The 19,534-nt window shown below is 40.5% G+C and overlaps 1 protein-coding gene and 1 long non-coding RNA gene across 4 annotated transcripts in view; one reads left to right on the plus strand and one right to left on the minus strand.

Annotated features, from left to right (window-relative positions):
* Window positions 1–4,175, plus strand: part of LOC140726785 (uncharacterized) — a 43,126-nt gene extending 38,951 nt beyond the window's left edge. For both annotated transcript variants that reach the window (XR_012098728.1, XR_012098727.1), the window contains exons 3-4: window positions 2,677–2,863; window positions 3,855–4,175. This is a non-coding gene — a long non-coding RNA (uncharacterized lncRNA). The remainder of the gene's footprint in view (window positions 1–2,676; window positions 2,864–3,854) is intronic.
* Window positions 1–10,732, minus strand: part of pdgfd (platelet derived growth factor d) — a 125,017-nt gene extending 114,285 nt beyond the window's left edge. Inside the window, exon 1 of one of the 2 annotated variants that reach the window (XM_073043610.1) lies at window positions 10,092–10,732. In XM_073043610.1, the coding sequence (XP_072899711.1) occupies window positions 10,092–10,203 (112 nt within the window). In that variant the 5' untranslated portion in view covers window positions 10,204–10,732. The remainder of the gene's footprint in view (window positions 1–10,091) is intronic. The other variant, XM_073043609.1, reaches the window with a different exon arrangement.
* Window positions 10,733–19,534: the final 8,802 nt, after the last annotated feature.

The following is a 19,534-nucleotide window of genomic DNA, read 5'->3' on the forward strand; positions in this document are numbered from 1 at the left end:
CCCATATATTGGGTGTGATAGTAGTGAAATTCAGGTTGACATTCCATCTTCTCCTTTATTTGCATCCCACCAGGCCTCATAAGAGCAACTGTTATTCAGTCTTTGCCCCCAGTTAGTCCACATCCACTGTATGCAAATGGGTCCCCAAACATTTTCTTTCAAGACTACTTATTTAAGAGAGCATTGTTCACATTGGATCCAGCAACAGCTTGAACCTTGAGTATTAAAAATTCAATTATGCTGCAATGGCATCACATAAGAATGTTATAGATTTTCATCTTGTTAGTTGGATATGATATTGGCTGGCATCCATTGCATAAGTTGCCTGCTGAAAATAAGGGAATTAAAAATTGAGTAATTTGCCATAACAATTGTATGCTGAAAGAGCTAAAAATCTACAAGTTAGCATCAACTGCAGTCTTCAAGTTGAAGTTTAAAAATAAACTGGACCTGGGTACAAATCAGTCCTCATTTTTATCTTTTTTTATTTTGTTCATAACGAAGACGAAAATCTTACAATTTGTTAACAGAGTTCATTGGAACAGAGAAGTTTTCCACAATTCCACCCAAAGATCAGGAAGCAAAAATGAAGCTAACTAGCTCCATTAAGATATTGTGAGTACAGAGAAGTTTATCCAGGTTATTTCCACTGTAGATGTGCTCTTAAAAATTTATAAAGTGGTAGGTGATAGAGGTGGAAAATTGTGACTCAAATATCAAGACACAAAATTAAATTCTGCACATAGGAAGTATATTTATATGTTTTAATAACTTAGAGATAATGTATACATTGAATATTGCAATATTAGCAAAAACAGGATATAACATACAAACATGTGAATTAGGAGCAAGCAGGCCACTCAGCCCTTCTGGCCTGCTCCACCATTTAATAAGATCATGCCTGATCCGATTGTAATCTCAACACTGCATTGCTAACTACCTGCTGTGCCCCCTTGCTTATTGTATTTATCTACATCCATCATAAAAATAACGAAAGCCTCTGTTTCCACTACTTTTTGAGAAGTCTTGATCATTTAAGAAAAAAAGTCTCATTTTTGTTTTAAATAGGCAATGCCTTACTTTAAAAGAGTGATCCCTAGTTGTAGTTTCTCCAACACAAAATTATACCCTCCCCATATCCACCCCATCAAGACCCTTGTTTTTCCAGCAAAAACACTCTTAATCTTCTGTTCCTTCAGATACAAGCCAGCCAATACAACCTTTCCTCAAAAGGCAAGACATCGACAGTGCTTCTCCTTATAGATGCTGCCTGACCTGCTGTGTTCCACCAGCATTTTGTGTGTGTTGTCTCAAAAGGCAACCTACCTTCCCATTCATAGTAAACCGTTCTTAAATAAGAACAAAATGTATAGTTTATTCCAAATGTAGTTTTACCAATACCTTATAGAATTAAATCTAACCACTTACCAACACATTTTTGTTTCAAATTCTGCTAACAATAAACAATCTTGTTCAAAACATTACAGTATTCTTTCAATTCATAAGGTACCATAAATATTCCAGAAAATACTTATAAATTTACCAGATAATATGTTTCAGTAACTTTAACTGTGGGATAATGTCACCAAAACATTGGGAATAACTCACTGCACTTTATCAAAATTGTGCCTGAAATCTACTATATCCACTCAAGTGGACAGCAGGTCCTTGGTTTAACTTCTCACTGAAGCGTGAGAATGTTGCATTTGCTCTCTATGGCTTAGAAATGGACCTTGAATTACATTTTCCAAAACAGCCAACAGTGATGCTAAGATAATCTTTGACATAGCCTTCAAATAAAGAAGCCTTACTACTTGCTATCTTGTCATTTACCTCAGGAGTTTGTAAAAAAAAATTCTTCAGTGTTATTTTGAACAGTCAGCTCTGTTCAGCATAGCAATGTTTGCATCTCATCAATATGAGCATCAAGTCACTTAATTGGCCCAGTCCGTATACACACTCTACCTGTATATAATGCAATATTCAATAAGACTGAGCAGCCAGAAACAAGAAGGCACTTAATCAGTAAACAACTTTTATAGTTGGCTTCCTTAATCATGCACGCAAATATTTCTGATGGAAAAAATATTTTTATGATTTAGTATTTTCTATTGCAGTTGAATACCAAAAACCCATTTAACACAAGCTCACACAAAGATTAAGATTTGTAATAAAGCCATCCCAGCTGATGGTAATATTTCATGCTATGTTTATATGACTTGTAAATTAAACGAAGATTTATGCTGAAGCATGACTCTGCTTAAAAAGACCAAGGGAATGATTTTTGACAACCAGCCATTGATTATTGAGGCATTTTCAGATTCAGATCCAGATTCATTTATTTATCACGTATATCTGGCGTTAACAATGAACACAACCTAAGGATATGCTGGGGGCAACCCACAAGCAATGCCACATATTCCAGCAACAACACAGCATGCCCCCAGTGTTCGGTAGAACAACACAAGCAACAACACCAGCAACAATATAAAATAACAACAGCAATTCAAGCCCCTTTCTTCCTACCCACCTACCCAACCATCCATTCACACGCATAAACAGGCCAACAAACCCAGGAGAGTCTCCGGTCCAGACTCCAAGTCCAAAGTTCAAAGTGAATTTATTATTAAAGTGCATATGTTACAGTATACAACCCAGTGATTTATCTTCTTGCAGGCATCCACAGTAAATACAAGAACCACAACAGAATCAGTGAAAGACTGCACCCGACAAGATGGGCCAACAATGTGCAAAGGACCACAAACTGTGCAAATTCAACGACAAAAAAAGATAAAAAAGCAATAAATGTCCAGAACATGAAATGCAGAGTCCTTGAATGTGAGTCCATAGATTGTGGAATGGGGTGAGTGAAGTTATCCTCTCTGGTTCAAGAGTCTGATATTTGAGGGGTAATAACTGTTCCTGAACCTGGTGGTATGGGTCTTGATACCCCTGCACCTTCCTCCTGATGGCAGCAGCCAGAAGAGAGCACGACCTGGTGGTGTGGATTCCTGATGATGGATGCTGCTTTCCTGTGACTACACTCTGTGTAGATGTAATCAATGGTGGGAGGGCTTTACTTGTGATGACTGGGCCATATCCACTTCCTTTTGTAGGATTTTCTGTTCAAGTACATTGGTGTTTCCATACCAGGCTGTGATGCAGCCAGTCAATATACTCTCCACCACGTATCTATAGAAGTTTGTCAAAGTTTTAGATGTCATGCCAAATTTTCACAAACTCCTAAGGAAGTAGAGGTGCTGCCATGCTTTCTTTGTAATTGCATTTACATGCTGGGCCCAGGACAGATGCTCTGAAATGATAACACAGGGGAATTTAAAGTTGTTGGCCCTCTCCACCTCTGAATCCCCAATGAGGACTGGCTAATGGACCTCTGGTTTCCTCCTCCTGAAGTCAATAACTAGCTCCTTAGTCTTGCTGGCATTGAGTGAGAGATTATTGTTGTGACACCTCAGGCAGATTTTCAATCTCCCTCCTATATGCTGATTCGTCACCACTTTTGATTCGGCCAACGACAGTGGTTTTGTCAGCAAACTTAAATATGGCATTGGAGCTGTCGTAAGCCCCACAGTGATAAGTATGAAGTGAGTAGAGCAGGGGGCTAAGCACACAGCCTTGAGGTGCAGCTGTGCTGATGGAGTTTGTGGAGGAGATGTTGTTGCCAATCCGAACTGACTAGGGTCTGCAAATGAGGAAATTGAGGATCCATTTGCACAAAAATGCATTGAGGCCTGGGACTTGAAGCTTATTAATTAGTTTTGAGGGGGTGACGGAATTGAGAGCCAAGCTGTAGGCAATTAAGAACATCCTGATGTATGCATCTTTACTTCCAGGGTTGAGTGGAGAGCCAATGAAATGGTATCTACTGTGGACCTGGTGTGACGGTAGACAAATTGGAGCAGGAGAAGTCATTTCTCAGGCAGGAGTTGATATCCTTCATCATCAACTTCTTAAAGCACTTCATCACAGATGATGTAATGACTCACAGATAAAGGGGCTTCAAACTCCAGACACACTGCTGACCAATGGACTTCGGTTATTGGGCCTCAACCTCTGGACTCACCAACTTCAGTCTTCAACTTCCAGGACTCAACTTCATGGAGCTTTGTTCTCTGGGCTTTGAACTCCACATTTACGTGGACTTCCGTCCCCAGTACTTGCCGTCTGGGGTGGGGGGAAGTGTTCATCAGTGCACCAGCCCTTGTCCTCAGGGCTCATCGACATCAATCATTGACCATGAGGATTTTTTCCTCAGCATCTACTGACCTGACATCCATCCACGGGGGTCACTGGGCTTTAACTGTGTTGTGCTCTGACTCGGATTCTGACTACTGGCTCCTGCCCCTGACTCTCCATTAATTGCCTCTGACCTCTAACTTCCCGTCATCCTTGTCCCTAAACCCTAACCAGACCCTTAACTCCCTTTATTATCCCCAAACCATTCCTATCAACCTGGAAAAATACCAAGCCTGAGCCATAACCTCAACAGACATCGCAGCTCGGCGTGATCTTGACCATATTATTAAAATCAACATTTGAGGTTAAGTTTCAATATTTTCAATAAAATAAGTGCATCAATTCAATTACAGTGTATTGGGGTTCATCTGGGCAGCTGATTATTTGGAAAACTAAAGAACAAAATCTAATCAAGAAAATAGCTGGCAGTTCCTTCATTTAAGTGGCATATTGTGCCAATTAATTGGAATAGGAGACTGTGGCTGAACAGTTTCTAACTAGCGTCAGTCGTATGCACTTTTGTGGTCGTTAAAGACCCTACATGCTTAGAGCAAACAGTTTTTAAATAGCATCAGTTGTGTGTGCTTCTTTTGATAAAGCAGTGATTTTTGTCACTCGCAGTTGGTGAGAAATAAGCATTAAGACAATTCAGAACCGTTTTGCTCATTGCAGTTTCAAGCATTTAGGCTTGGAGATGCCAGAAACAGTTGGTAGTGAAAAATCAAATGATTTTACTAACCAGCAAGTTAGGAACTACAAAGAATTTGCATGCTGATTAATTCCTCCATTGATAGTAGTTTGTCTTTTTATACTTGTTTAACTATTTTCATGAGACTTTGGCTAATTGGGAGACAATGTACTGGTCCCCATGTATCCCAATTAACCAGAATCCATTATAGATTGGATCTTTTATCAAGCTCAATTTAATATTTATCACCTAAGCAATGGTTCTATTGCTCCAGTTCGAGCCAATAGTGGCCAACAGGTGTGGCACAGAAAACATAAACAACTTAGAATCTTCTGCAATAATTCTCAAACTAATGAAGTACCCAGTTGGTGAGAGCATTTTCCATTCTCATTTGATGCCTTATAAAAGCTATTCTGCAGCAATAATAGTAGTCGAGCATTATTGTCTTTCTAGTATCACCAAACATATTGTAAGTTTGTTGTATCTAGAACTTCCACTCTACTCTGTTAATGTAAAAGCAATACTGGAAACCACTGTTCCTCCGTTTTTGCCATCTGATGACCAGAGATACCATATTTTCAAGATGTTACTACATTTCAAAAAAGATATGCATCCATGTGAACTATTATAATGTAATCACATAAAACAGAAAACAAAAATCTTATTATAGGTTGAGTACCGCTTATCCAAAATGCTTCGGACCAGAAGTGTTTTGGATTTCAGATTTTGGAATATATAATGAAATAACTTGGGTTCACCATAATTTCCAACTCTAAATTTATGTGCTACTGGGAAGCAGTCTTTGTTTTATACTTGTTCATCACACATATGTGCTTCAGAGTAAAAATGATTACATGCCATTAATATAATGGAAATATAATGTGTGAAGGGTAACAAAAGCAGCTCGGCAGCATCGGGAGAATGAATGAATACCTGAATCAGTTGTTGAACAAATAAACAATGGCAGGCTTTCAGTTTCCAAGTGCAATGCTATTTTTTTGATTAGAAGGTTACAGTACATTGTACTTGGATTTTACATTTTTAGTTTTTATGTAAAGTATAAAAGCAGTCAGCATTGTAGAATTGTTGTTTTTCATCTTTGATGATCTTCACAAACTCATCAATGATTTTTTCAAAAATTTTATGTTTGCAATTACCTTCAATTTTCAGTTTGTCGTGATAGATCATTGTCAGCATATGTTCACTCAGGCTCTCTTTCAATACACAATCGAGATCTTCGTTTTTCACTTTATGCAGTGTTTTTCTATTTGTCCTTAACTTCTGTTCATTAAATATGTGAGGTCACTTTTCCGAACTGCGTGACATGTAGAGACCTGCACATTGCCTGGGAACCTTCACTGGAATTTTCATTTGTGACGTCATGTCAGCGCTCAGAAAATTTTGTATTTCCGAGCTCTTTGGATTTTGAAATATCAGATAAGAGATATTCAACCTGTACTAAATTTCTGATCATATAAGTGACAGGTTTTATCAGGTTTTAGTTGCAACTATTTATGATTTCTCAATGCAAAATTATAGAGCATCTATTCAATGAAAATACAAGATGTTCTTCTATTGTCTGCATATTTTTATGTGGGGCAGAGAAATTTGCGAACACATTACTTTTCACATAATAGACTGAGAGTTAAGATAGAAGGAATGAAGGTAATGTTTCTGATTGTTGAAACGTAAGTTGCTCATTTGTCTACTTCAAGAGAGACATAAGAATTTGTGAAAAGGGGAAGTTTTCACAATTTTGAACTTTTTTTCTCATGAAAAGTTGTAGATGTTGGGTTAATTGAGATTTTCAACAAAAAAACTGTTGGAATTTTAGTAAGTAATAGACATGGATCAAAGCCAGAAAATGAAAATGGCACAGATATAGACCAGCCATGAAAGATGATTCTTAAAAGGCTGAATGGCATACCTTGTATTTCAACAGGCAAGTTGATATAAAGCTAATAATAATTGCATTTCTACATCTTATCATATCAAAGTACAAAAGAGCATTCATGCTAATAGTTATGTTATACAGAAATGCAGTAACTTTTTACTAAAGGTAGCTGGTATGTGTAAAGATATAAAGAAAGCATTTTATAAAAAGCAGGCTTTTCAGAATTTTAATGCATGAAATTTTTAAAATAACATAAGCATTTAAACTCCAGTAGAGGTGCCCCAAACTCCAAATGTTTGGTTCAAAGTGATCTACAATGACTTACAGTTCAGCAATGGTCCATTTGAAAAATTCTTATCTTTGTTTTCATATCCTTCCAGCCATTGGCCTCCCATTCTCTATCAATGATCCAGCCCCACAACTTGATGGGCCCTCAAATTCTGGTCCCTAATCTTTATTTCTTATTTCACTCTCCCTGACTTCAAGGCACTCTTTAAAGCTTAGTTCAATAACCAAGTTTTTGGTCCGAGCTCCTTTTCATCAGTTTAGCATCAAATTTAGTTCAATATTGTTCTTATGACACACCTTGGAATATTTCATTTGTTAAGTGATTTTTATATGTGAAGCTTTTGCTTTATTGTGTTGCTGAGACCTTTCAGAAACATTCAATTTTTCAACCTCACGTGTTCCTAATCTCAACAGTTTGGGCAGTGTGTAGGAGTCATAACACAAAGTTGATAAAGGAAAAGAAGTGAGTAGCTTGCAGCTCTCTCATATTTCAACTGACAGTTATCCAAAAGCAGCATTTTACAGGAACTGGGAAAATTCTAGTGCTGCCTTGACCAACATAGGTGATGTGTGGCTGAGGATGGAAATTATCAATGCAGCATTATTAGCTGAAATGAAATCTGTGCAGATAACCACCTGGATAATTTAAATTTTAAACTTTCATGTGTATTTAGTTGTGGTTTACCATCATTTTTCATTGAATATTAATACTTTCACTACTGCTTTGAAAAATTGCTTAGCTTCTAAACTGCGAAGATCCAAAGTTCAAACATTGTAATAACAGTGAATCCATCAGCAATTTATTTCCATTGGACTGTGAAATTGCATTTTAAGCCACAATAACTGGAGCATAACTTTTCCCAGCAACTCATAATTATCTAACTAAAAGGTTCGCTATTTAAATAAGGACAAGCTACTCATTTACATGTTAAATTACGAGGAAATGGTAAAATGTAGGATGTGCTTTCAAATAAAGGGCCAGGCATAATTCAGTTTTCATAGATGAATAAATAAAGTTTTCATGCATATTTAGGGGCGCCATGGTAACGTAGCAGTTAGTGTGATGCTATTACAGCTCAGGGTGTCAGAGTTCGGAGTTCAATCCCAGCGTCCTCTGTAAGGAGTTTGTACACCCACCCCGTGGAACATGTGGGTTTCCTCCCACAGTCCAAACACATACCAGATTAATTGGTTATTGTAAATTGCTCTATCATTAGACTGGGGTTAATTGGATGGGTTGCTGGCAGTGCAGCTCGAAGAGCCAGAAGGGCCTATTGCACACCGTATCGCGAAGTAAATAAATAAATAACGTTGTAAATTAATTTCAAACTGGTGAATACATCTACAAATTAGCATAAAATAATTTCACAATATTCTTTGCAATTAATTGCATATTTTTTGACAATACATTAAACTATTTTGTTTGGAGCATTTAACAATACATAGTTGTGATAATGACATTTATTATGCATTGTACAATGCTAAAAGACAACGAGATCTAAGCTGACTCTCCAAATCACTATTCCCTGAGACACTGATCATGAGGCTCGAATGGTCTAATCTACCCATCAATCAAATATGTGATCACTACCAATTAAAACCACCAAGTTTGCTGCAGGATGGAACTTCATCCTGAATTTGAAGCATAACTATGTTTCCCTTCGAGCTGTCCTTCAGTTTTCCTCAGTCACTGAAGCTGGGTAAGGAATTTGCTGTACCACAAGTTCCCACTTGCGCGGCCCCTTGTTCCAAAACTGCAAGCTACGTTCTGACGAAAAACCAGACAGCGGCTGCAGGATCGTCGGCGTCACGGTGACGTCATAACGCATTCATTTGACGTCACAGTCTCTTTATTGCAGCTGACGTCAGGTGACAGCAGACTTCTTCCCGGGACAAAGGGATGCAGCTTCTTTAAATGGTGACCTCCAGGTCTCTCGTCTTTAAGGTTAAAGTCTCGGGTCGGTGGAATTTCCTGGTGACAAGTGATTGATGTGCAAAGAGATCGTTTTGGAGGGGTGGGCATAGTCTCACATTGCAAAGCACTGATGTATGTCTCACATTGTAATGTTCATTGTAAACGACACTGATAGGGTCAAGGCAAATTCGGCACTGCCTCCTCCCTCCCTCCGCGTAATGTTTCCCGCTGCCTTGAATAAAACCCGCATTCTTCTAGCTGGAATGCAGTACCCACATGCTCTGAAATCAGAGCCCCCCGCACCTTGGACGTGCAACTGTCTGCTCTAACATAACAGCGCCGTAGTAAAGCGCCCAGAGCAAGAACTACGCCAGTAGCTCAAGTCGCTTGTAGTTTATTTCACTGTTGAGACTACACGGCACAAACAGTCGTTCATGGTGAGCGGAGAGACAGGAATTTTAGAAACCGTGCGTCCTTTACCCAGACAGACATCAACTGAGATAACAATGTAATTAAATACATGCACTGGTGTACATCTGGCTGGCGACTCGATTGTCTCGGATCTTTGTTAAATCTGAGTTTAGTTTTAAGTAATTTACAGCAAATTATTTTATTTGGTTAGATTTTAATTCCATGATCATAAATGCAATTAATTATCGTACTATCCGGCTGCCTAGTTATACAGTCTCAGCGGTCCAGTGAAAAATACGTATTGTGCTACACCGTAAGAAACGGGTAAGCGCCAAATGGAATGACACACATCAGGAACACACGAACGTTTTACACAAAAAAAATGCAAAATATGCGAAAAAAGCAGTTGGACTGTTTCACGGAGACAGACTAAATGTCCTGCCAAGAAGTTGAAATATTGCTATATACCCTTTGGAGAAAGAAGGGGAAAAGTTTGGGAACTTTTTGTGCTTTCTTCTTTGCATTTCGTCCAACAGGAGTCGCTAAAAAAACACCAGCTCTCTATTTAGTGAAAACAACGTTACTTTTACAACTTTAAATAGTTTCATGCAATAAATAAAACAAAATAATTAACTTACCATCTCTCTGGATAGTAGAGGAGCGCAAAGCCTTAATAGAACCACCTTGAGCTTTGGTGCCATGAAGGCGAAAGTCACCAAATACTATAGCCAATGTGAATAGCAATAACATTGGGATTTATATTCCTAGGCTCCACGGCTTAATTAATAATAAAATCCACTTAGGCGACGATGTCCTTCAGATCTGCAAAGCGTTATCGAAAGTTTGATGTGCCTCTTTTTAACAGTCTTGCTGCATCATTAATGCAGCGACAGGGAGCGATCTGCGTGCCTCGACCTGCAGAAAATAAACCCCAAGACTTAAAAGATGTAACAGGTTGATTCTTCGAGTTGCAAACCGGGAATAATTCGGTCCAAGTTTCACCCAAAAACTATGTCCTGGAGAGATCACATCTTCAGAGGGGGCATCTTCAAAAGCGTTTAAAACGCAATGAAACCAGAATCCCGGTAAGTTACCCCTGGCAGCCCTAAAATAGATGCGGTTTCAGAATGCAGGGGCTGGGATCGGTGCAGATCGCGCGTGTGCTCCCACAGTCCTGGTGAGGAAATACGCGGGGTAAAGCATTAAGGAAGCAGCACTTTGCAGTGTAAACAAAAGGAAAGGCATTGCAAGTACAGCTGAAGCTTTCACGTTAAAAGGAAAAAAGTCTACACGTAGCACTTTCTGTTTGACGCCGAGAATGTCATCCATAGTGCACAGTCCTTATATGACACAGACTTGGCAAAGCGCTGGGGTGTTTTTTTTTCATTCTATGAGATAATGAAGTTAGTGTTAAGATGCAACCCTCAAGTCCCTCGAACAATTTGTAAAGCCTCGAGTTTAGGACAGTTATTCTGCATTGCCCACCATGTTTAAGCAGTAGTTTAAAGTTTATATTTGTGGTCAACTGCACCCTCATTCTTACCTGGTATTGATCATCTGGGATAGCCGGTTAGATTTAGTAGGAACTGAATTCATCAACACCTTTTACTAGCAATCCAAAACTTCAAGCTGATATTAGTAAAATGCTATACCTTCTGCAAAATTTTCTGCGGACTTTGATGTGTTTTGAAGCCCTGTTGGATACAGTACAATCCAGCCACGTTTATTTATTCTTTGCAGTGCATTCTGAAAGTAATTGTGAAATTTATCCTGCATTCCTCTGGATTTGAATCACAAAAACTTGCAACAATGATCAGTGTGAAAAAATCTGTTGTGCTTTATCAAACCTTACAGTTCCTTGACCATAACCCAATTTGCTCATTATTACAGTCATTATTTTAGATAGATCATTACAGATCCCACCAACTTGAGAAATCATTTCCTCTCATTCCTCCCCCGAGCTTTTGCCAGTAAACCTGTGGCCCACTCCTTGAAACTTTGCATCACATTGTTATCCAATCACAAACGAGAGAAAGTGTGCAGATGCTAGAAATCCATAGCAACACACACAAAATGCTGGAGGAACTCAGCAGGCCAGGCAGCACCTCTGCCAGAAAAAGCTAGATCTCCCAGTTAATTCCACTTCCCGTTCCCATTCCAACATGTCAGTCCATGGCCATGTTCCAGCTATATAAGACCTTCGTCAGACCCCACTTGGAGTACTACGTTCCGTTCTGGTCACCTCACCACAGGAAGGATGTGGATACTATAGACAGAGTGCAGAGGAGACTTACAGTTGCCTGGATTGGGGAGCATGCTTTATGAGAATAGGTTGAGTGAACTTGGCCTTTTCTACTTGGAGCGACGGAGGGTGAGAGGTGACCTGATAGAGGTGTATAAGGTGATGAGAGGCATTGACCGTGTGGATAGTCAGAGGCTTTTCCCAGGGCTGAAATGGCTAACATGAGGGGGCATAGTTTTAAGGTGCTTGGAAGTAGGTACCGAGAGGATGTCAGGGGTAAGTTTTTCACACAGGGAGTGGTGAATGTGTGGAATGCACTGCCAGCGATGGTGATGGAGGCGGATACGATAGGGTATTTTAAGAGACTCTTAGGTAGGTACATGGAGCTAGAAGAATAGAGGGCTATGCAGTAGGGTAGCTCTAGGCAGTTTCTAGAGTAGGTTACGTGGTCGGCACAACATTGTGGGCTGAAGGGCCTGTAGTGTGCCGTAGATTTCTATGTTCTATGGCCTCCTCTACTATTGTGAAGAGCCCACTCTCAGGTTGGAGAAACAATATCTTATATTCCATCTGGATAGCCTCCAACCTGATGCATGAACATTGATTTCTCGAACTTTCGGTAATGCCCCTACTCCCCCTTCACCAATCCCCACCCCCTTTTCCCTCTCTCACCTTATCTCCTTACCTACCCATCTCCTCCCTCTGGTGCTCCTCCCCCTTTTCTTTCTTCCATGGCCTTCTGTTGTTCCCCATCAGGTTTCCCCCTTCTTCCGCCCTATATCGCTTTTCTTCTTCCTCCCCTCCACTCCCCCACCTTCCTACTCTGACTCCTCATCTTATTTTCTCCAGACCTGATGAAGGGTCTTGGCCCGAAACTTTGGCTGTACTCTTTTCCACAGATGCTGCCTGGCCTGCTGAGTTCCTCCGGCACTTTGTGTGCATCACTTTGTTGTAATTGCTTCCTAATATTAGCACGGTCTAGCACATTACAGGCCCTTCAGCCCGTGATGTTAGATACGCCACAATCAGAGTTATTTTACTGATATTCCTGCAGCAGCACCCTCCGCCTGGCCCTAACCTACCTGGATAAAAAAGACACATACATTGGAATGCTGTTCATAGACTTCAGTTCAGCATTCAACACAATCATCCCTCAGAAACTGATTGGAAAGCTTAGCCTACTGGGCCTGAACACCTCTTTCTGCAACTGGATCCTAGACTTCCTGACTGGGAGATCTCAATCAGTCCGGATCGGGAGCAGCATCTTCAACACCATCACACTGAGCACGGGGGCCCCCCAGGGCTGTGTGCTCAGTCCACTGCTGTTCACTCTGCTGACCCATGACTGTGCTGCAACACACAGCTTGAACCACATCATCAAGTTCGCCGATGATACGACCGTAGTGGGTCTCATCAGCAAGACCGAAGAGTCAGCTTACAGAGAGGAGGTGCAGAGGCTAATGGACTGGTACAGAGCCAACAACCTGTCTCTGAATGTGAACAAAACAAAAGAGATGGTTGTTGACTTCAGAAGGGCACGGAGCGACCACTCTCTGCTGAACATTGATGGCTCCTCAGTAGAGATTATTAAGAGCACCAAATTTCTTGGCGTTCACCTGGCGGAGAATCTCACCTGGTCCCTCAACACCAGCTCCATTGCAAAGAAAGCCCAGCAGCATCTCTACTTTCTGCGAAGGCTGAGGAAAGTCCATCTCCCACCCCCCATCCTCATCACATTCTACAGGGGTTCCTGAGCAGCTGCATCACTGCCTGGTTCGGAAATTGCACCATCTCGGATCGCAAGACCCTGCAGCGGATAGTGAGGTCAGCTGAGAAGATCATCAGGGTCTCTCTTCCCGCCATTACGGACATTTACACTACACGCTGCATCCGCAAAGCAAACAGCATTATGAAGGACCCCATGCACCCCTCATACAAACTCTTCTCCCTCCTGCCACCTGGGAAAAGGCACCGAAGCATTCGGGCTCTCACGACCAGACTGTGCAACAGTTTCTTCCCCCAAGCTATCAGACTCCTCAATACCCAGAGCCTGGACTGACACCTTACTGCACTATTGTCCTGTTTATTATTTATTGTAATGCCTGCACTGTTTTGTGCACTTTATGCAGTCCTGGGTAGGTCTGTAGTCTAGTGTAGATTTTTTTTTCTGTGTTGTTTTTTACGTAGTTCAGTCTAGTTTTTGTGCTGTGTCATGTAACACCATGGTCCTGAAAAACATTGTCTCATTTTTACTGTGTACTGTACCAGCAGTTATGGTCAAAATATCAATAAAAAGTGACGACTTGACTTGACTTGAGGATTGATTTAATTTCACAGTGATACAGTGAAAAGCTATGGTATAATGCATGCGCCAGAATCTGCTTGGGAGACTATGAGCAATGCTAGTGTTTGTACAGAGAATAGCTCCAGCCGAGCATCTTACATAAACTAACAAGTCTTCCAGAAACACTTTGTGATTTATAAACTGGCTCAGTAAAGGAGATTGAGGTACTGGAACCCACAGCATCAGCATTGCTACTGAGAGCAGATAGAAATGTGGCTCTTGGTAGAACTTGTTGGCAGGTTTTCAGACAATGAGTTGAGTTGGTGCTCAAACTGCAAACATCAAAATACAAAATTAAAATGCTTTGAAACTTTTCTGTTTGATAAATGTTTGGAAATGCAGATATGTAATTCTCTGTCCTTGCCAGGAAAGTGAGATTCACTGCCAAGCAGTATAAAGAAGGTGCTTCCAGTTGTGTGTCAATGCTGTGATTAGTCAACCCAATATGTGTATGCAAATCACATTGCTGAGTTAACACTACTGTTAGCCGATTAACCTTTAGGATCAATGATAGAAAGTAAACTAATTTCTACATTGCTATTTGAAGCAATATCCGAGTATCATAAACAACTGAATTAACTGCTGACTGTGAATATAAATGAGCTCTCAGTAATCCTTGCTGACGAGTTTTCCAAAAGGAATTGGTGCTGAACTTGCAACGAGCAGAATACAATAATTTCACCCACCTAAGAAGGAAATTAGAGATGAGATCGACGAGATCACAATTTATCAGGTGGCATCTTCAATTCAAAGAGAAATTATGATCGTATAGCAACTGTACAAGTAGAGTTGAATGTCACTGGTACCATGAAATACATTTAGTAATATAGAACATAGAACTTAGAAAACCTACAGCACAGTACAGGCCCTTCGGCCCACAAAGCTGTACTGAACATGTCCCTACCTTAGAAATTACCTAGAGTTACCCATACCTCTCTATTTTTCTGAGCTCCATGTACCTGTCCAGGAGTCTCTTAAAAGATTCTATCGTATCCGCCTCCACCACCGTCGCCGGCAGCCCATTCCACGCACTCACCATTCTCTGCATAAAAAACTTACCCCTGACATCTCCTCTGTACCTACTTCCAAATACCTTAAAACTGTGCCCTCTTGTGTTAGCCATTTCAGCCCTGGGGAAAAGCCTCTGACTATCCACACAATCAATGCCTCTCATCGCCTTATACACCTCTATCAGGTCACCTCTCATACTCCATCTCTCCAACAAGAAAAAGCCAAGTTCACTCAACCTATTTTCATAAAGGAATCCAGGCAACATCCTTGTAAATCTCCTCTGCACCCTTTCTATGGTTCCCACATCCTTCATGTAGTGAGGCGACCAGAATTGAGCACAGTACTCCAAGTAGGGTCTGACCAGGGTCCTATATGGCTGCAACATTACCTCGTGGCTTCTAAACTCAATCCCACGATTGATGAAGGCCAATGCACCATATACTTTCTTAACTACAGAGTCAACCTGCACAGCAGCTTTGAGTGCCCTGTGAACTGGGACCCTTAGATCTCTCTGATCCTCCACACTGCCAAGAGTCTCACCATTAATACTATATTCTGCCATCATATTTGACCTACCAAAATGAATCACCTCATACTTATCTGGGTTGAACTCCATCTGCCACTTCTCAGCCCAGTTTAGCATCCTATTGATGTCCTGCTGTAACCTCTGACAGCCCTCCACACTATCTACAACATCCCCAACCTTTGTGTCATCAGCAAATTTACTAACCCATCCCTCCACTTCCTCATCCAGGTAATTTATAAAAATCACGAAGAGTAGGGGTCCCCGAATAGGTCCCTGAGGGATATAATGAAATATAGATGTGTTATATTTCAAAGCACTTGAAGCTTCAACATATTAAAGAATTAATTAAGTTATTCTTGCATAAAAGGTGCATAAGCAAAACCTTTCTTATGGGACAAACGTTTTAAGCTTCAGTCTCCAAACTGTGCCTGAATTCTAAATACGTGGGTGGGTCAATTTGAGTGTATGATGCAGACTTCTTTTTATATACACAAACACTTGGCCAGATTTAGCAGCATTGGAGTTTGTGGCATGAAACAATAATTATATTTGTTTACACATATTTAGGATCAAATGGTTTTGGCTCACCATTTACTGGAGCTGCAAGACAATAATGTGACAGCAAGAGAAAGAGAACAGCTGGAATCTGAGTGAGCAGGGAAAGCAAAACTACCTCAATAACCAATCAAAAAGATACATAAAGACTTAAAGGATCTAGCTTACTGCAGCAAGTGTAAAATGTGCCTTTGTGCAAATATAATGACTCCATAATACTTTACATTTGAGAAAGGGGAAAAAAAATCAATGATTTCTCAGCAGTCCTGGAGCGTTGGACAGCTAGCCTTATTTTGACATCTTCTTCTTAATTTAAGTTTCCATCTCATTTTAGAAAAATTAACAGCAACACTAGTCTCAATATTGTTATGATGGAAAAATATGACTCCGTATCAATGTGGATGTTGCCATAAACGTATGTTGCATGATACTCTAAGGGTTAAATTGCTTGTATGTTACTTCAGCTCCAGTAATTCTAAAGTTTACGTTTGTGTCAAGTTTGAATTGAACTGACCAAAACTTCGGTGAGTATCTACACTTCATCTTATAGATTGTATATGTTGCAGCAATTGTGCACCAGCAGCAAATGCAAAGCTATACATGAGTACTGCTTTGTTCTGAATTTGGCTGAGCTACTTCAGTGTTGGAGATGCTCTGTTCTTGGCTAGATAAAGGTATCCTATTACATGCCTCATGCATTTCCAGTGATTACATTTTTTATTGTACCTGTGCATACATGTACTTAAGCATATTACAGTAAATCTAACCTTGACTTTGAAAAATCTCAGCGTACTAACAATTTGACTTGCTATTTCATTTTCATTCATTAAGCCCTTCATTGCTACTGGATATAGGCCAGCCCACAGTGTCCTCTGACCTGGGCCAGTCCTTTGAGCTGCCCTCTGGTGTATCCCATAGATGATCCCTCATCTCCCAGGGATGAGATCGCTGGAGTTTCTGTTGGCATTTCTTTAACACTGGATATTTCCGGGATGGGGTTGCTATGCCCAACCCTTCTCCTTTTGCAGCCGGTTTTGGGACAACCCATCGCAGAGTTCTGCTATTTTATTTACAGTATATTTATGTCCAGTGATATTCCTGGTACATGATGACTCCCAGCATATCAATAACGGAAAACTCACCAAAAGAAGATTGCTGGGGTATCTTTTATTGGAGATGGCCATTCATGGCACTAGTGTGCTCCTGGTGTTGGTCAATACTATTAACTCATGCTGAGTGCTCTTCAAGTTGTGCAGAGACAGATTGTTTATTATGTGAAGAGTTGTGAATGGAGCTAAATATGGTGCAGTCACTGACAAACATCTCCATCTCTGAGCATAACGTGAAGTGGCTGAGAGTGGTTGAGGCCAGTACACTGCTCTGAGGATTTCATTCAGTTCAGGAGTACAATCATTCAGCAGCAAAGCAGGGATTTATCAAGGTCTACATCAGGTGCATTTAGCTGCATCTTGATATCACAAAGAGTAAATGATTAACAACCTTCTGTAATACCAGGAATTTCAGGAGGAGGTCGGAATGGTTCATTTCTGGTTGAAGACAGAAAGGCTTCATATTTCTTATTGTTTCTCCCCTGCTGCGTTCTCCAAATCCTGAGGATGGGAATATTCTCCCTTCGATTACTTAGTTATCCACCATTGATCTTCACTGGTAAAGGCAGAGTTAACACCAGTGTCTCCAGTGATTTGCTGCCTGGCCCATTTTGTAGTTAAAGAGGAAGTCAGCAATATTAGACTTATGATTGGTGTTGGCATTAACGAGCTTTGTGCGAGTGAGATGATTGAACTTCCATATAGGTACAGTCAATTAACTTTGCTGTTCCAGCAATCTTCACATAATTGAGAAAAATAATTAATTTTGTAACACAAATGGGCTTTGTAATTTCTCATTACTGATTAGTTCATTGTCTGTATTTAAGCAAATATATTTCAAAATGTTATTTCTACATTGAAAACTAATCATGTGTAACTGATCGATGACGAAGGGTCTTGGCCCGAAACGTCGACAGCACTTCTCCCTGTACATGCTGCCTGACCTGCTGTGTTCCACCAGCATTTTGTGTGTGTAGCTTGAATTTCCAGCATCTGCAGATTTCCTCATGTGTAACTGTATTATATGAAAAGACCTCGAAGGTTAGTTTCTGCTTTGAAATTCATCCTTGGTTTATAATATTACTCTAATGTCAACATGTTGTACTTTGCCTTAAAAATTAATTCAATTGACTTCACTGGAACACATTTCAAATACAATGTGCTGATGTAATTGTTTAGTGCAACTCATCAGGAATGAATTTCCGAGAATCCCACCTCAATCAATCCACTGTTGGTTCTCTTCAGAATCAGAATCAGGTTTACTATCACTGGCATATGCTGCAAAATTTGTTTTCATGCGACAACAGTACAATGCAATGCATGATAATAAAACCTGTGAATTACAGTAAGAAGTATGGTATATAAATAAAATTAAATTAAATAAGCAGAGCAAAAAGAAATAAAAGTACTGTAGTGAGGTAGTGTTCATGGGTTCACTGTCCATTCAGAAATCAGGTGGCAGAGGGGAGGAAGTTGTTCCTGAATTGCTGAGTGTGTGCCTTCAGGCTTCTATACCTCCTCCCTGATGGTAGGAAAGAGAAGGGGTCATGTCCTGGGTGTCTTGGTTTCCTTTATGATGAATGCTGCCTTTTTGAGATATTGCTCCCTGAAGATGTCCTGGATGCTGAGGAGGCTAGTGCCCATGATGGAGCTGACTCCTTCGCAGTGACCCCACCCCACACCCCCCCCCCCATACCAGGCAGTGATGCAACCAGTTAGAATGCTCTCCACTGTATATCAGTAGAAATTTGTGAGTGTCCTTGATGACATACTAAATCTGCTCAAACTCTGAACGAAATATTGCCGCTGTCATGTCTTCCTTGTAACAGCATTGATTTGTAATGGGGATGAAAGAAGTTTCTGAAATCATTGCTTATCTTAGGTGCAATATATTTTTACCTCAAATTCAAGAGTTTTAGGTCAAAATAAACGTACGTTATCGGTTTGCTAAATCAGCAGGTAAGAAAGAAATCAAAGCTATAAGACAAGGTGTGAAGGGCTAGAACCAATGAAAAGATTTGTGAAAGCTTTCATGAAACTTTTTGCAGCTTCAAATAAGAGAACTAATCCCTCTTCTGGCACTCACCCCATAATTGAACAAGTGCTACACCTGCCCCCATACCTCCTCCCTCACTGCTGTCCAGGACCTCAAGTAGTCCTTGCAGATGAGGCGATACTTCTCCTGTCGATCTGTAGGGGGTTTGTCTACTGTAACTGGCATTCCTGGTATGGCCTCCTCTACATCAGTAAGGCCCAGAGTAGATTGGGGAACTGCTTTGTCGAGGACCTGCACC

The sequence above is a fragment of the Hemitrygon akajei genome, chromosome 4 (assembly GCF_048418815.1).
Source record: "Hemitrygon akajei chromosome 4, sHemAka1.3, whole genome shotgun sequence".
Lineage (NCBI taxonomy): Eukaryota > Metazoa > Chordata > Chondrichthyes > Myliobatiformes > Dasyatidae > Hemitrygon > Hemitrygon akajei.